Source organism: Gouania willdenowi, chromosome 15 (genome assembly GCF_900634775.1).
Source record: "Gouania willdenowi chromosome 15, fGouWil2.1, whole genome shotgun sequence".
Taxonomy (NCBI): Eukaryota; Metazoa; Chordata; class Actinopteri; order Blenniiformes; family Gobiesocidae; genus Gouania; species Gouania willdenowi.
The window spans coordinates 16,474,221-16,488,507 of record NC_041058.1 but is presented as its reverse complement, the minus strand read 5'-3'; the positions used below and the strand labels follow the sequence as shown (position 1 = coordinate 16,488,507).

General features: G+C 38.5%; 1 protein-coding gene across 5 annotated transcripts in view; it reads right to left on the bottom strand.

Moving 5' to 3' along the window:
* Positions 1-14,117, bottom strand: part of wdfy4 (WDFY family member 4) — a 43,026-nt gene extending 28,909 nt beyond the window's left edge. For all 5 annotated transcript variants that reach the window (XM_028468623.1, XM_028468626.1, XM_028468624.1 and 2 more), the window contains exons 1-22: positions 13,851-14,117; positions 12,843-13,094; positions 11,611-11,722; positions 10,903-11,027; positions 10,691-10,819; positions 10,359-10,548; positions 9,773-9,962; positions 7,708-7,868; positions 6,414-6,646; positions 5,712-5,851; positions 5,297-5,427; positions 5,094-5,195; positions 4,779-4,969; positions 2,659-3,374; positions 2,478-2,568; positions 2,183-2,397; positions 2,012-2,103; positions 1,424-1,619; positions 1,183-1,259; positions 873-1,091; positions 575-753; positions 242-473 (exon numbers count right to left, since the gene is read on the bottom strand). In XM_028468623.1, the coding sequence (XP_028324424.1) occupies positions 242-473; positions 575-753; positions 873-1,091; positions 1,183-1,259; positions 1,424-1,619; positions 2,012-2,103; positions 2,183-2,397; positions 2,478-2,568; positions 2,659-3,374; positions 4,779-4,969; positions 5,094-5,195; positions 5,297-5,427; positions 5,712-5,851; positions 6,414-6,646; positions 7,708-7,868; positions 9,773-9,962; positions 10,359-10,548; positions 10,691-10,819; positions 10,903-11,027; positions 11,611-11,722; positions 12,843-13,094; positions 13,851-13,871 (3,994 nt within the window). In that variant the 5' untranslated portion in view covers positions 13,872-14,117. The remainder of the gene's footprint in view (positions 1-241; positions 474-574; positions 754-872; positions 1,092-1,182; positions 1,260-1,423; positions 1,620-2,011; positions 2,104-2,182; positions 2,398-2,477; positions 2,569-2,658; positions 3,375-4,778; positions 4,970-5,093; positions 5,196-5,296; positions 5,428-5,711; positions 5,852-6,413; positions 6,647-7,707; positions 7,869-9,772; positions 9,963-10,358; positions 10,549-10,690; positions 10,820-10,902; positions 11,028-11,610; positions 11,723-12,842; positions 13,095-13,850) is intronic.
* Between the last annotated feature and the right edge of the window lie 170 nt (positions 14,118-14,287).

Genomic DNA, 14,287 nt, shown 5'->3' with positions numbered 1-14,287 from the left:
TCATGTGATCTGTTCATAGAATTCAACATAAACTCAACTATTATGATCTGTTCTTTTTAGGGCTGTTATATTAAAGAACACATTGAATACAATTATTAGTAATTACCCTAAGAAGCAGTCACAAATTTCCCGATTCAACTAAATAACAAACCCACCCACAGCACTTGTTTAGCATATTTAGTTAAAATAACAACAAATCTAATAATTTCAATATCTGAACTTGTTGAAGATAATGACTTACTTGTATTGCGCAGTGCAAGGAAATTGCCCAAATATGCAGTGCCTTGAATGTAAATAACACACACAGCCTCTGGACTTAAAGGCTCTTCAAATAGATAGGACGGACCAACTCGCCACACAAGGGAAACGCGCTCCTTCCAGAGAGCGGGTGTTCCTATCACGCCAAACACATCAATTACAGCTGTGGGGTCCATTGACACGTACTGACCAGGGAATGGCTGAATGTATTTCATCTGACAGAAAAAAGTGAAGCAATGAAACAAAAACGAATAAATGTCACATTAGAGTTAGAGTCCAATCCATCAACGGATCCTGTTTTCTTCAGTTATCGTACCTTTCCTGTGCTCACCACCTTGCCGTTGAAGTATGCTGAGGTCAGACAGCTCTTCTTCACATCTTTGGTCATGACTACGACCACATGGTGCCACTGTCCTGGGACCAGCATGCTGGAACAATGAAACCGCAGAGATGTTGGCAAAGAAGTAGGCGTGGAAACTTCTGGCTCCATCATATCTTTTAAACAGAAACAGAGGAAGATCATTTCTTTTGTGTGAACTGAAGGTGAAATTATTATGCCTCACAGTATTACAACCTGCAGATAAGAAGCAGAAAATACTTTCAGGTTCTCCTACCCAAGTATGTAAAAGCCGTCTCATCGGTTGATACGACCAAACAGCCGTCGTAGGAAGAGAAGGTAATTGACAAACATACATATTGCTGTTCGGTTCGGGACATGTGACGAACTACTGAAAAGAGACGAATTGGGTGCGAATCACAGGCTGAGCTGAACTTGTCGATCTGGAACCAACAGGAAAATGAGAGGCCTGCTGTGGGAGGAAAACTCCGGCAGTCTAAAAGCACAAGAATAATACAGTTAGACTTATTTTACAGCATTTTTTAAATGAAGCATACACATAGTACACAACTAAACCAAGTGCTTACTTCCTCCAATCCCTCCAGTTGAAATTGAATCAGCCGCCACACCTTGAACAGTTGCCAGGGTGGGCAGGAAGAGACAGCTACAAGCATTTAAATTATGAATGATACGTTCATTTTTTTATTCTCCAAAACATGTATATTATAAAGCACAACGTTTTAAAACTTTTGCATTTGCACTTTACACTTTCCTTATTACGTATACATGCACATTACTTGATCTCGTAAAAACGAGCAGGCTGCTCACCCGTATCCACTCTCGCTCATATCAAACTCCACGAAAGCCGGAGAGGAGGAAAGTCTGTGTGGTTTGAAGTTACGTGGTGAAGTCATGGACACCAAACCAATGATCTGGTGGACAGGGATGGCTGGAGATTGCAACAGAGTGCACTTCTGGGTGTGTGCCTTTCTGGAAGATCTATCATCACCATCTGTACTTTCATCTATTTAGGACAGGAAAGCCAAACTGTGACATGAACTTTCGGAAACACTCTACTTGAAGTTTTATTCATAAGGCTGACAATACACTGTCATTATTATGACATGAATAAGGTGTCATGAAGGCTGTAATTAAGTGTCGTTCATTACTTTAACCCTTAACCATAACCCTATCTAACCCCAACTAGATCCCTCCACCTAACCCAAAAAATGCCAACATAGCCCCAACTGACAGCCTTCATGACGTCATCATGCTAATGACAGCGTAGTGTAAGCCTTATCTATAAAACTCCAAGTGAAGTGCTACCGAAGTTTCTCTTTGTTTTGTTAATGTTCAGGGGAAAACATGGTACACTACATAGAATATCCAGTAATGTTTATTAAACTACAAGAGAACCTTTCAGAGAAGATGGGTCACTTTGTCGTTTTCTTTGTTCGGTTGTTTTCTCTGCCAAACACATCAGAGGGTTTCCCAGGCACAGGAACTTTCTTTGGAACATACAATAATATATATTTAAAAATGCCATTAAATAAAGGCATGTGGTAACTTCAAATACTGATATCTGACCTGAAGTCTGCTCGTGTGATTGACTGGGAGGAAAGTTTCTCCAAGATACACGTGATAGGTAGATGTAACGGGTGGTTTGGAGTTAGCAACACATCCTGACAGTTTGTCAGGATTGTGGAGACCAGCCCGCCCTCGCACATTATCTGCCGGTTTCGCTCTGATTTGATCATGACCTGGAGGTGGTGGGCCAGTGAGAACTGGACTTCCATAGAGAGCTGGGGAAAACAAATTAAAAAAAAAAAATCTTCCATGGGGCTGTGATACACAGCTTGGCGAATGCTTTATAAATATGTACCTGTGAGTCTTCAGGTGTAAACACTGATGGGAGGAGTGTCATAAATACTCGAACTGCTCCAGAATGAAGAATAGTCTGAGTGCAGGTAAATCTAGAATAAGCCGAGAGGAAACGAATATATATTCAAAAGATATGAAATATTCAATATTTTGGAAATTTATAATTTACATTATTTACAAACCTGTCCTGAGACATTGTACAGGATGTGAGACTGCTTGGTGAGCTTCCCTCCTTGTCCTCTATGGGCGGTGAACCTGATCCTATGTGAACAAGAGATGATACTGATCCCATTGTTATCACCTCTTCCGTTTCATTTAGAGTCTCTTTAGTGTTTTCCTTCCTATCCTTGGACTCCAGCTGCAAAATAAACTCTTGAGGAGAGTATGTCCCAAAAGCAAACTGGTCAAAGAAAGATAGCAACCTTATACATGTTTTCAAGGCAATGGGCAAATGGAATTGTAATTGGATGGAAGGAGATGTAGGGGTTTCAGGCTGCTCTGCTAACTCAACCAGCTGATGGAAGCTCAATCCAGGACATTGTTTGTTCCCTGTAAGGTTTGAGCAGGGCCACATTTCTTCAGCAGACCACTTTTCGGTCTCCACAGGTTGGAAGCAGCCCAACTGGAGAAGAGCCTCTGCAAGTCTTTCATAAAAGCCACCAACTTCAAAATAGTGAGCATTTACAGAGTGGAGATGGTTAGCCAAGGCTAAGATGTGCAAAGTAAGAAGTAGGAGATTAACAAGTGGTTGATATCCCAGGGACTTCCATGTTTCTTCTCGGGGAGGGTCTGACAGCGCTCCTTCCATGTCAATGATTAGAGACAACAGTCCAGTGAAGCCTCCCGCCTTTCTGAAGGCATCCCAGTTGTTAGGGCTTTCAAGCACCTTCAGTATTGACTGTTAGACAAAAAAGAACAAATCAATACAAGAAACAAGAGCCAATTTTAGCATACATCAACGGTATAGCTGGCGTTTAATCGATCGGGCTGTAATACGTAATTGATATATTAACTTCTTTACTGTGTGGAGATTCTGTCGCTTTGTACTTTCTACATTATATGCTGTCACTTTTAAATAGGCAGTAATGGATAAAAAATTACACAAGTTCATTATTTACTGTTACATTTTGCCTTTTTTGATTTATCAATTTTTACTGTTTGTAATATGAGCAATTTTATTTTTTTATATTTTTACATTGTATTCTAGAAATACAGTTTGAACAAGTTTGCCTTTTCTTAATCATCAGTGACTTTGCAGTCCTTACATTAACAGTGTTACTAATAAGTTCCTCATTTCAATTTAGTTATGCTTCTTTGTCTTGAATCATATTATGAGCATTATAAAAATGTGTGTTCATGTACAGTATATATCCTGTGTATATTAATGTTTTATTTCATATATATCGTCAGATACATCGAGTATCGGCATTTTTAAAACCAACAATATCGGTATTGGCATCACCCCTAAAAATCCCATATCGGTCTGGCTCGACATGAGAAACATTTTTTTAAGTAAAGCAAGGGTTTGCTTTGGGTGTTTCTTAAGGCTTTCAAATATTGAAACAGATAATTAAAACAATGTCATTAAAAATGGATGAAACCAAGATAAATCATAAATCATATCTGGTAACTAGTTTTTGGAGGTGAACAAAATCCAATCAGCTTTATTTAATTTGGAGAGCTAATCCATCAGGTAGCTAATGTGTTAGACATAACGCAGAGGGAAATAGGATTAGATGAAACTGGAGTAATCACAATGGCTCTCAACACTTGCCAACCCAGGTCGTAGCCAATCTGATTGCCACCTGCGATAACCATGTTAGCACAAAGAGTGAACGTGCACCCACACAAATCCACAAACAAGCACAAGTGCACCCACTACACCCAATATTAGCAAGTAAGTGCTCCTCTCGAAGCCATCTATAAAAAAATGGACACATAGTGGGGGGTAACTTGGTTAGGCCTAATCAGATCTCTGTCCCATTCACTGATCTGATAGAGGTGGTAATCTTCAGAGTGCGACAGCACAGGGCTGCAGGCCTAATCAAATCGGTTCAGAGTTAACAGCTAAACTAGTTTTAGCAAATCAATCTGCATTTCCCTGTAATATAATCAGAGTCCCACATGCTTGCAAAATAAATTCACTAGCTTATTATCTTTTAAGTGTATTACAATTTGTTATGATCCAATGTAGCATGAGACAACAGCTCAGTAGAGATCTCTACACATTTGAAGTATCCGTGTGTGTGTGTGTGTGTGTGTGTGTGTGTGTGTGTGTGTGTGTGTGTGTGTGTGTGTGTACCTGTAAAAGGTCCTGCTTTAATCGGAGTTCCTGCTGTGTTGAAGAGCAGAGGGCTCCAATTGCCGTACTCATAAATTCTTCAGGGTTTATCTCAGCAAGCTGCTCCAAAATGCGGAGAGTGGGGCCTCGAAACTGATCCACATCCAAAAAAATCTTTATGTAGGGAACCATACCAAGGTCTCGGAGGGAAACTAGAAAGCACATGCAAACATTATCAAAGCAATGGATTAGCCTTCAAACTTTATTGCCTTATTACCCAACATAAAAGAAAAACGCAGTCATTAAAACTGTTTTGTAAGTTATAATACCGCATACCTATATTTTTGATTGAACGCCGGGTGAGGCCGGACACAAGTTCAAGCATATATGTAGTGAGAAGTTCGTCACGTTCCTCCAAACAGGACATCTTTTCAGAATCTTAAAGAGCACAACAAGTCAGGATATGCATGAGGAATCTTAAAAATCCCTTCAGTGTAAAAAAAAATGCATCAATCATCCTAAAACATGCCGACTCATACCCGTTTTAGCAGAAGATGCCACTCCAGCCTTTCTGAGAATCTTTGCTCTTTTTCGAAGTTCTCCAAACAGCATCTTTAGCAGACCTGAATCACTCAGTACCTCAGCTACTATACCACTCTGCAAAGTCATCCTACAATGTATAAGGAATTGGTTTTAACCTGATTTAATAGGATGAACACATAATCAAACACTTTCTTTTACTGCAGCAAAAACTTTCATACTGGCCAAAAACCTGATTAATCATAAGAGGATCTGAATTAGAATTTTGGAAAGTAAATGGCTGCCAATTTAGCTGATTCAATATAGTAGCTTCTTCCCATTTTTTTCTTCTTTTTCTAATTTTTTTTCTTTCTTCTTTGTGTCATCACAATAGATATTTAGTAAATATTGCTGCAAGTAGTACCTCGTACTTACCTGGTAAAACATTTAAGAACTTCAACTCCATAGTCAACTCCTGTTGAACCCCATGCAATAGTCCCATCCCAAATCTGTTTCAGCACACCTAGGAGCCCCCGCAAGGTCTCATGGGGGATGTAGTTCAATTTGAATACCACCTATAAGAAACCAACATTTTTAAAAACAAGTCGGACTTTGTAATTGTATTGTGTTGCATTAAAAACTAAATAGACCATCATTTGTTGGGTATTTTTTTTTATAACCAACTGAGTATCTTAAAAAGTATCTTGAAACCTAAGAAATAGATATTTAAGTGTCTATTTCATTTATTATAGAGGCACACTGGAAGCCTACAGCAAGCCAAACTATTTTAAATCATATACGACGTTTCAGACTTCATAATTTGCCATCATTTTTCTACATAATATTTTTGCATGTCATTGTAACATGTGAAACTGGTGTCCCAATCTATTTTGCACTTTCTTACCTTGTTTTTGAGCTGCATTAAGATTATTTAAGTTAAAAATCAAATCAAGAGGTACTTAATAAAAGGAATAAAAAAGATTATTGTCTAATTGTTGTATGATACAGCCCAAACTCCCTCAAGAAAATCCTTAAATGCATTAAATGTGAGGTTAGATCAGGCTGTATAACAACAAAAACATTGTCTAGCTCAATAGAATAAAAAAAAAAAAAGAGTTTGGGTAAATGAAATCATACCATCTCAAAAAGTGAAAAGAAGAGCTTCTGTACAGGTCTTGGTTTACGCCACAAACAGGCAGCCAGCTGGGTCAATGGCTGGGCAGTCCACTCTAAAAGGAAGAAGTTGATCGGGTCCCTTTCCCAAATACCATGTAATGTTTGAAGGAGTTGGCAACACAGCAGTGAATCCCCGGAACGAAGCAAACAGGCTTGCAGCAACTGGAACGCTGAAAGGTTCTTTACTGTGACACCTGAAGACATAAAGAGAAAAAAAATGTATCACAACACTGACCTTTAACTGTGATACAAACATTTTTAAACCAACTCACACTCATCACCCTAAAAAAGAATCAGCTTGAGGTCAACTTATAGGCAGTGTTTTAATGGTCAAACATTTGATTTATTTCTTTGAGGACAAGGTCAACTGGTCAATTGTCAAAAACAACATATAAATTATCATCATTATTATTATATAACTCTTTTATAGATGAACTAATTTCTAACAGTGTTACATGCATTGATGAAAAAAATGCAGCATAATCTGGCTTGATAGATTTTGTTTGTTGCTGTGTCAAACTATTTCGATGAGGTCTTGCATTCTGGTGCCAAAACCCACTGGTTTTTGTTGCGTTTAAATGCATAAAGCTGCTTAGTAATAGAATTCATTTTCACACTTAACCAAAATTGTATCAAAACAAAACAAAGATCAGCATAAAACAGACCCAGATCTCTGTGCTGGATACGGATTTTCTCCTCCATGTGATAGATAGGCATTGAACATGTGTGGGTGTGTGTATGTTTATTATAACTCTACTTATGTGTGTGATAAGAAATGTGTATGTGTGTGCATTTATGATAGATGACTGGGAGGTGTAGGCCAGTGGTGAATGGATGTGGGGCATCCTAACAGAGTTAGAAGGGGAGCCTCCACTTCATCATCCCAGACATAATCACCTCAGCTTCCTGTTAACCTGAGGGGTGTTGTGCAGTGCAGCAGGGTAGCACTAGGAGAGAGAGGAGTCAGGGTGTGTGGGAAATCAGGGGAGGGGGGGGGAGGTGCAGTTTGGGTGGGTTGTATTAGGGCAAAATTGCAAAGGAGGGATGAATGTGTTGTTCCTCTGGGGGGCCCTCTCCTTCCTGTATCTATGTTTGCTGAGCCATGCAAGTGATACTAATGAGCTGGTTTAGTGTGCATTTTAAAAAAGGGATTATTCAGAGTTTTTCTCATGGCAATATCAACTATTAAGAGATAATTACTGAAAGGCCACCAAGGGACCAACAATACGGACGTTACAGTGATGAGTTGGCCTACCTTTGGTGAGAAGCGGGTCGAATTTAAAACCTGGAGGCTGGGGATTGGTGACACACACAGCCACTTTTAGCTCAGCTTTCCCAAGCAGAGTGAAAGATGCAATAAGTGCCAGCAACTCCTCCACTGGTTGAAACTGGTCCAAGGCCACACCCTCCTCACATCTTACAACCACATAATCAACGAGAGAGAAAAATATGAAATGAAGAGTGTAGAAAAAAAGAAAGCTTGTGTTTTAAGTTGAAGTGTTAACTGTATCCTATAAAAAGATTATTTTTTCATAATAACAGAAAATGTTTCTTTCTACAGTACTACATGCGAATGTTGATATTTTTATTTGGTTTGGAAATTATTAACTACAGGTATATTTCAATTTCACTGTGTTCAAATCACTAATCCTATTTCACCCAAGATCCTGTTTTTGGAATGAATAAACATCACAGGAGGATTTACAAGGCTGTAGTAAAATATGTGGAAATGTTGGATATCAATTATTTTCCTGTTCCACTTCAGGTAATGACTGAGGTTTCACTTCAGATGCTGTTCTGTAAGCTTGTGGTATATAAACCAGACTTAAATATATTATTGTGGTTGTTCTAGTAGTGTTCTGATATAATATTTATACAGTGGGGAAAATAAGTATTTGATACACTGCCGATTTTGCAAGTTTTTCCACTTCCAATTCCAATGTCTGTAATTTTTATCATAGGTACACTTCAAATGTGAGAGACAAAATATTAAAAAAAAAGCCACAAAACACATTGTGTGATTTTCAAATAATTCATTTTCATTTTATGGCATAAAATAAGTATTTGATACAATAAAAAAATGTAACTTAATATTTAGTACAGAAACCTTTGTTAACAATTACAGATGTCAAACTCTTCCACAGCGCAGTCGTCCTGTCCCCTTTGCAGAAAAGCAGCCCCAAAGTATGATGTTTCCACCCCCATGCTAAGTGGTTGGGATGGTGTTCTTGGGGTTGTACTCATCGTTCTTTTTTCCTCCAAACACAGCGAGTGGAGTTCAAACTAAAAAGCTCTATTTTGGTCTCATATGACCACATGACCTTGTCCCATGCCTCCTCTGGATCATCCAAATGGTCACTGGCAAACTTTAGATAGGCCTGGACATGTGCTGGCTTAAGCAGGAGGACCTTGCGTGCACTGCAGGATTTTAATCCATGAAGACATAGTGTGTTACTAATGCTAACATTTGTTATTGTGGTCCCAACTTGCTTCATGTGATTGGCCAGTTCTACCCCATGTAGTTCTGGCCTGATCCCTCACCTTTCTCATGATCATTGATATCCCATGAGGTGACATCTTGCATGGAGCCCCAGGCCAAGGTAGACTGACAGTCGTTTTGATGTTCTTGCACTTTCTAATAACAGCTCCAATAGTCGTTGCCTTCTCACCACGCTGCTTGCAGATGGCCCTGTAGCCCATCCCAGCCTTGTACAGGTCTATAAATTTGTCTCTGGTGTCCTTAGCTGGCTCTTTGGTCTTGCCTATGTTGTTGTGTTGTGAAGTCTGATTGTTTGAGTGCGTGGACAGGTGTCTTTTACACAGGTACCAAGTTCAATCTGGTGCAGTTAATATGGGTAATAAATGGAGAATAGTAGGGCTTCTTAAAGAAAAACTAAAAGGTCTGTAGGAGTCTGAATTCTTCCTGGTTGGTAGGTGATCAAATACTTATTTTACGCAATAAAATACAAATTAATTATTTAAAAACCTTACATCGCATTTGCGTGATTTTTTTTTTTTTAGATTTTATGTCTCACATTTGAAGTGCACCTACAATGAAAATTACAGACCTCTCCAGTCTTTGGAAGTGGGAGAACTTGCAAAATTGGCAGTGTATCATGGGACTTTTCAGTATATTTGGCACATCTGGAAAAGCTCTCTGGTGCTCAAAGAAAGAAAATTTTAGAGGATGAAAACGGCTCAAGGAAAGGTTTGTAGAAGAGAGAATGGGCTATAGATTGGAACAAAAGATCCACCTTGATGGTTGGTTGACATATTTACTTCCACCATTTAGCAATTAGATAGAATAACATTAAGCTTACCGTTTCAGAATGTTCTCCAGAGCTTTGTAGCCATCATTGTTGTCAAACTCAACAAAGAGAGCTGGATTGACTTGGTAGGAGTCCCTAATGAAGCTAAACACTGCCACAGCCACCTCAGCAAGCATTGGTCCTGTGACATCACTGCTGATGTGTAACAGATTCTGAATGCAGATCCGCATGCAGTTCTTGCCTGATAGAGAAGTGACAGAGATTTACATTAGGTAGCGCTATCATCACTTTCACATCATATAAAGGTATAACATGTCAAAAGATAATCAATTGAGGCAGATATGTATCCTTTCCTCATTCGTGCAAAGTCTTCAACTATGTTGTACAGTCACGAGCAGAGCATAATTGAAAGAGTGCTCTGATTTTTTGAAGGTCTGCAGCAAATTTAAGCACATGTGCAAAGGAACATCTGCCATGATTTGTTTTATGTCTTGGAACGTTTGCTTAGCTGACTATGAATAAAAAGTAAAACATATGTATAAAATGTCTGAATGGTCAATATTTTTTTAAAAAGGTTTCTTAAATGGTGTGCATCAAAAAATGGAAGGCAATCTTCATTTGTGCTCAGCAGCCTCACCTTGCAAGCTTGGCACAGTGTTGTCTGAGGCTACAGCTGAGACTGCTTTGACAACGCGGGAGGCCTGGTGCCTCCAAGAGGAGCTGGTCTGATCCCATAATGATGTGAGACCAATGATGAGACACTGAAGTTCCTGAGTTTCTACCAGACTGTCCACATTAGCCGTCGATCTACACAACTGGAGAAGAACCTATACAGGCGACAGAAATATGGTATTGATTAGAGTTGAAATCAAAAGAGTAACCTGGCTCACATGCTAAAAAATAATATTTAATAGCAACATTTATCACAGACATATAATAATACTTGAAAAAGAGATTGATTATTGTTACCCGAGTTAGCAGCTCCTGAAAAGTTTCTTCAATGGAAATGTTTTCCTTTTTAGCCGGAAGGCACACGAGCAGGTACAGACATTTCACCAAAGCAGCAGGAAGGCTGGGGTTTATACATGACAAGATGTCCTGGAAATAATACACACATTTTAATAGCTGAATATCTGATTTGGATATGTTATTTGATTTTAAAACCTTTAAGAAGTACTTACTGAGCTGTCAGCAGTAAACAGTGAGAGAGATTTTAACAATAATCCTCCCAGACTTTCTTCCCTTTCACAATGTTCTTTCTCCTGAGGTTTTTTAAAGAACTGAACGATCTCTTCACGAGCTTCATCTGAGAAGGAAAGAAAAACACCCAAGTTACGACGGAACAAAAACAAACAAATTCTTCAACATTGGACATTTAGGCGACCGTGACTCCCGCTCTAGCCAAGTCATTGTGTCCTTGGGCAAGGCATTTTACCCACATTGCCTAGTATGAATGGTGTGTGAGTGAGTGTTGGTGGTGGTCGGAGGGACCGATGGTGCACTAGGATAGCCTCGCTTCCATCAGTCTGCCCCGGGGCAGCTGTGGCTACAATAGTAGCTTACCACCACTGTGTGTGGAGTGAAAGAAAAATGCACGTCAATGTAAAGTGCTTTGAGTGTCGATGAAAAAGCGCTGTATAAAATCCAATGTATTATTATTTAAACAAATTTAGTAAAATTACACACAGTACAAAACATTTCAAAACAAAAAGGAGAGACTGGCAATTTATTTCTTTAAATAAATATTTTTTTTTTAAAAAGTGACTCAGTGAACATTAACATTCAAATATTTGTGACAATACAGCAGTATTTATTTACAGTAAATAAGGAGTAGAATAGCCTCAGTAAAAAGTTTAAAAAAGCACCAAAAGATGGACTGTTGATAATACCTGCAGGCCTTTCTGTTAATAGTCCGTTAATGTTTTGAATTAGACTGTCAGCAGTGAGAGCAGCAAGCTTCTTTATGTTCAAACCCTCCAGGCTGCAACCATCCTCACAGACCTGCGATCAGACAGGAGAGAGCAGCTTGGTTAACCACTGGACACCATAAATAAAATGTTTGCATTTATTTATTTTAAAACAAAGAGATAATCCCAAATCTATTTCAAAATGATTATTAATTTCATTCAATAAAACAAGACAATTTATTTGCAACATGAAAACCAAGTGCCAAATCTTTTCTTTTCCAGATATTTGCAGTTATCTGGATCATGGTACGATCATTCAAACTTTAAAAGCTTGGAAGATATTTCTATCCCCATTAATAACAATACATTAGGTCCAAATGTCTAGACGGGTATGGGTTTCTTTCTTCTTCTTCAAATAATCAGGATGAAATGAGCATTCTGGATACGATCTGGCTTAAACTTTGTAACCGAGGGACCAACCTGACATAACTGAATGTAATTTCATAAATATCATTAAATTACGAACCAAAATATGAATTTTTCAAATCTTGCCAATGATGAGAAAATAATTTTTCAATTTTAAAACGGATCCATGAATCAGTAAATTGACCTGGATCCCCTTGAAAATTGTTTATCTTCCACGGGTCTGTCTTTGGTTCAAATCGTGTAAAAATTTGGTTAGTACATTTGAATGAATCCTGCTGACAGACAAACAAAGAAATATATAAATGTCAGTGAAATTATTACATCCTTGACGGTGGCAATTATAGAGGATATTCCATACTCTTTTCAGTGCCATAAGAGGATCACTGAGTTTGCTATCCTTAAGTAAGGCTGTAGATTCTAATACAACCTGTGGGCTTTATGAATAAGTTCCTTCATGCACCCTTGCAAACACACACACACACCTAAGAAAGACTGACGTGCTAATAAATATTTGTTTTGTTAATTTGTTAAAGAGACGAGCGCTAGATCAAAGTTCTGACAAAGGTCTTGCATTTCTTCTCTTGTTGATTTGTGTAATATTGTTGCTGATCTTGAGACACCACTCGACCTCTTCAATGTGATTCACAGATTCAGACTCTGACTCATTGACGTCTTGCTAAACAATGATAAGTTTAATCCTGTTTTGCATGTAACACCGACGATGGTAAATAAGTGAACAATGTGAGATAAATGTGCACACATTCCTCTTTCTACAGTTCATACTGTACCTGTATGTAGAGAGGAAGGACTTTGTTCAGACGCTGCTCACTCTGTTCCAAAGAAACTTGGTCATCTCTGCAGTCAGAGCTGGAGGATGTATACGTTCCCAGATCCTGTAGTTGCTCTCTGAGCACTTTTAGGATATGTGCACTTTTATAACAGCTGTTTGCTTCGTCCATGTTCGACTCTTCTGAGACAAATAAGTCTTCTGACGCACTCAACTCCTGAGTTTCTTTATCGATTGTTTCCTCTTTCACAATCTGGTAAAAGAAAGGGCAAGGATGTTAGCGCACTGATTTATTTTCTGTAAATTAAAATGTACTCAACTAAATCATTATAGAAATATAATCAGAAATACTTTATTTTTCCCCAGGGGGAAATTACACAGGCTTGAAAAGTATTATAGATGAAAAGAAGAAGCACTAAACAAACAGAGAAGGAAGTATAAGACTATGTATAGCTACCAACCAACTCTCTTATATGTACACTGCTTTGAGGCACCAGCAGAAAACAAATGTCATGTACCATTACCAAATACTCTTGCTTGATGTTTTGTGTCTGACATCTATGTAGTCATTCAACATAGCATTAAAGAATCCAATTTTATATTTTGTTAAAGTAAAAGCTCATTTCTAGTTTGTTTTTTTTATGTCCCAATATAGCAGGTAGATTTGTGCAAAAAAATAAATAAATAAATAAACAAAATAAAATACACTGGAGTCATTGTTAAAAGTGAAAGAAGAAACAGCCTGCTTGTGTTTACTGGCCAAACTGGTGAAATGTAACTCATATTCCTATGAGCGCACACCTGAAACCAAGATCCCTAATTACACAATTATTAAATATCCGCAGGTGTTTTTTTGATTTATTTATTTTTCCCCCCAACTCATACTGTTCAAACATCAAGGTGAATAAAAGTATGCAAGTCCAAAGAAACACCTCCACTGCCTTCAATGAACAATTATTAAAGCAAGAAGTAAAGAGGGAAGTATAAATGTCAATATTTACATTCTTACCTGTGTATTTGTGAGAGCCATTCTCTGAGTGTTCCAGTTCTAATGTGTGTTTTCCTACTTTACACCACAGTGGTCTGTCAATGTTTTCATTGTAATTCCAGTAGAAACTCCAGGCTGAGACCTGCTAAAACATGTCCGGAGCATTATGTGGTGGACCTTCCTGTAAAACCACCCACCTCCATTCTAATCTGCACCGAGAACAGTGAACTTTGAACGCGCTGTAACGTGTAATCCACAGCCAATCAGCTGGTGCGGGTCATGTGCCTCTCTACTTCCTCAGATAGGCAGAAGTGAAAAACTCTAGTCTAGCTGGTTTGATGGGGCCCTCCCACAGCTTGTGAATCATCTTTGTATCACATGTAGGTGTTATAGTGCTGCTTTGGATGCCATGACTCACACTGACACAGGATCCCATGATTTACTAAAGCACGGCATTC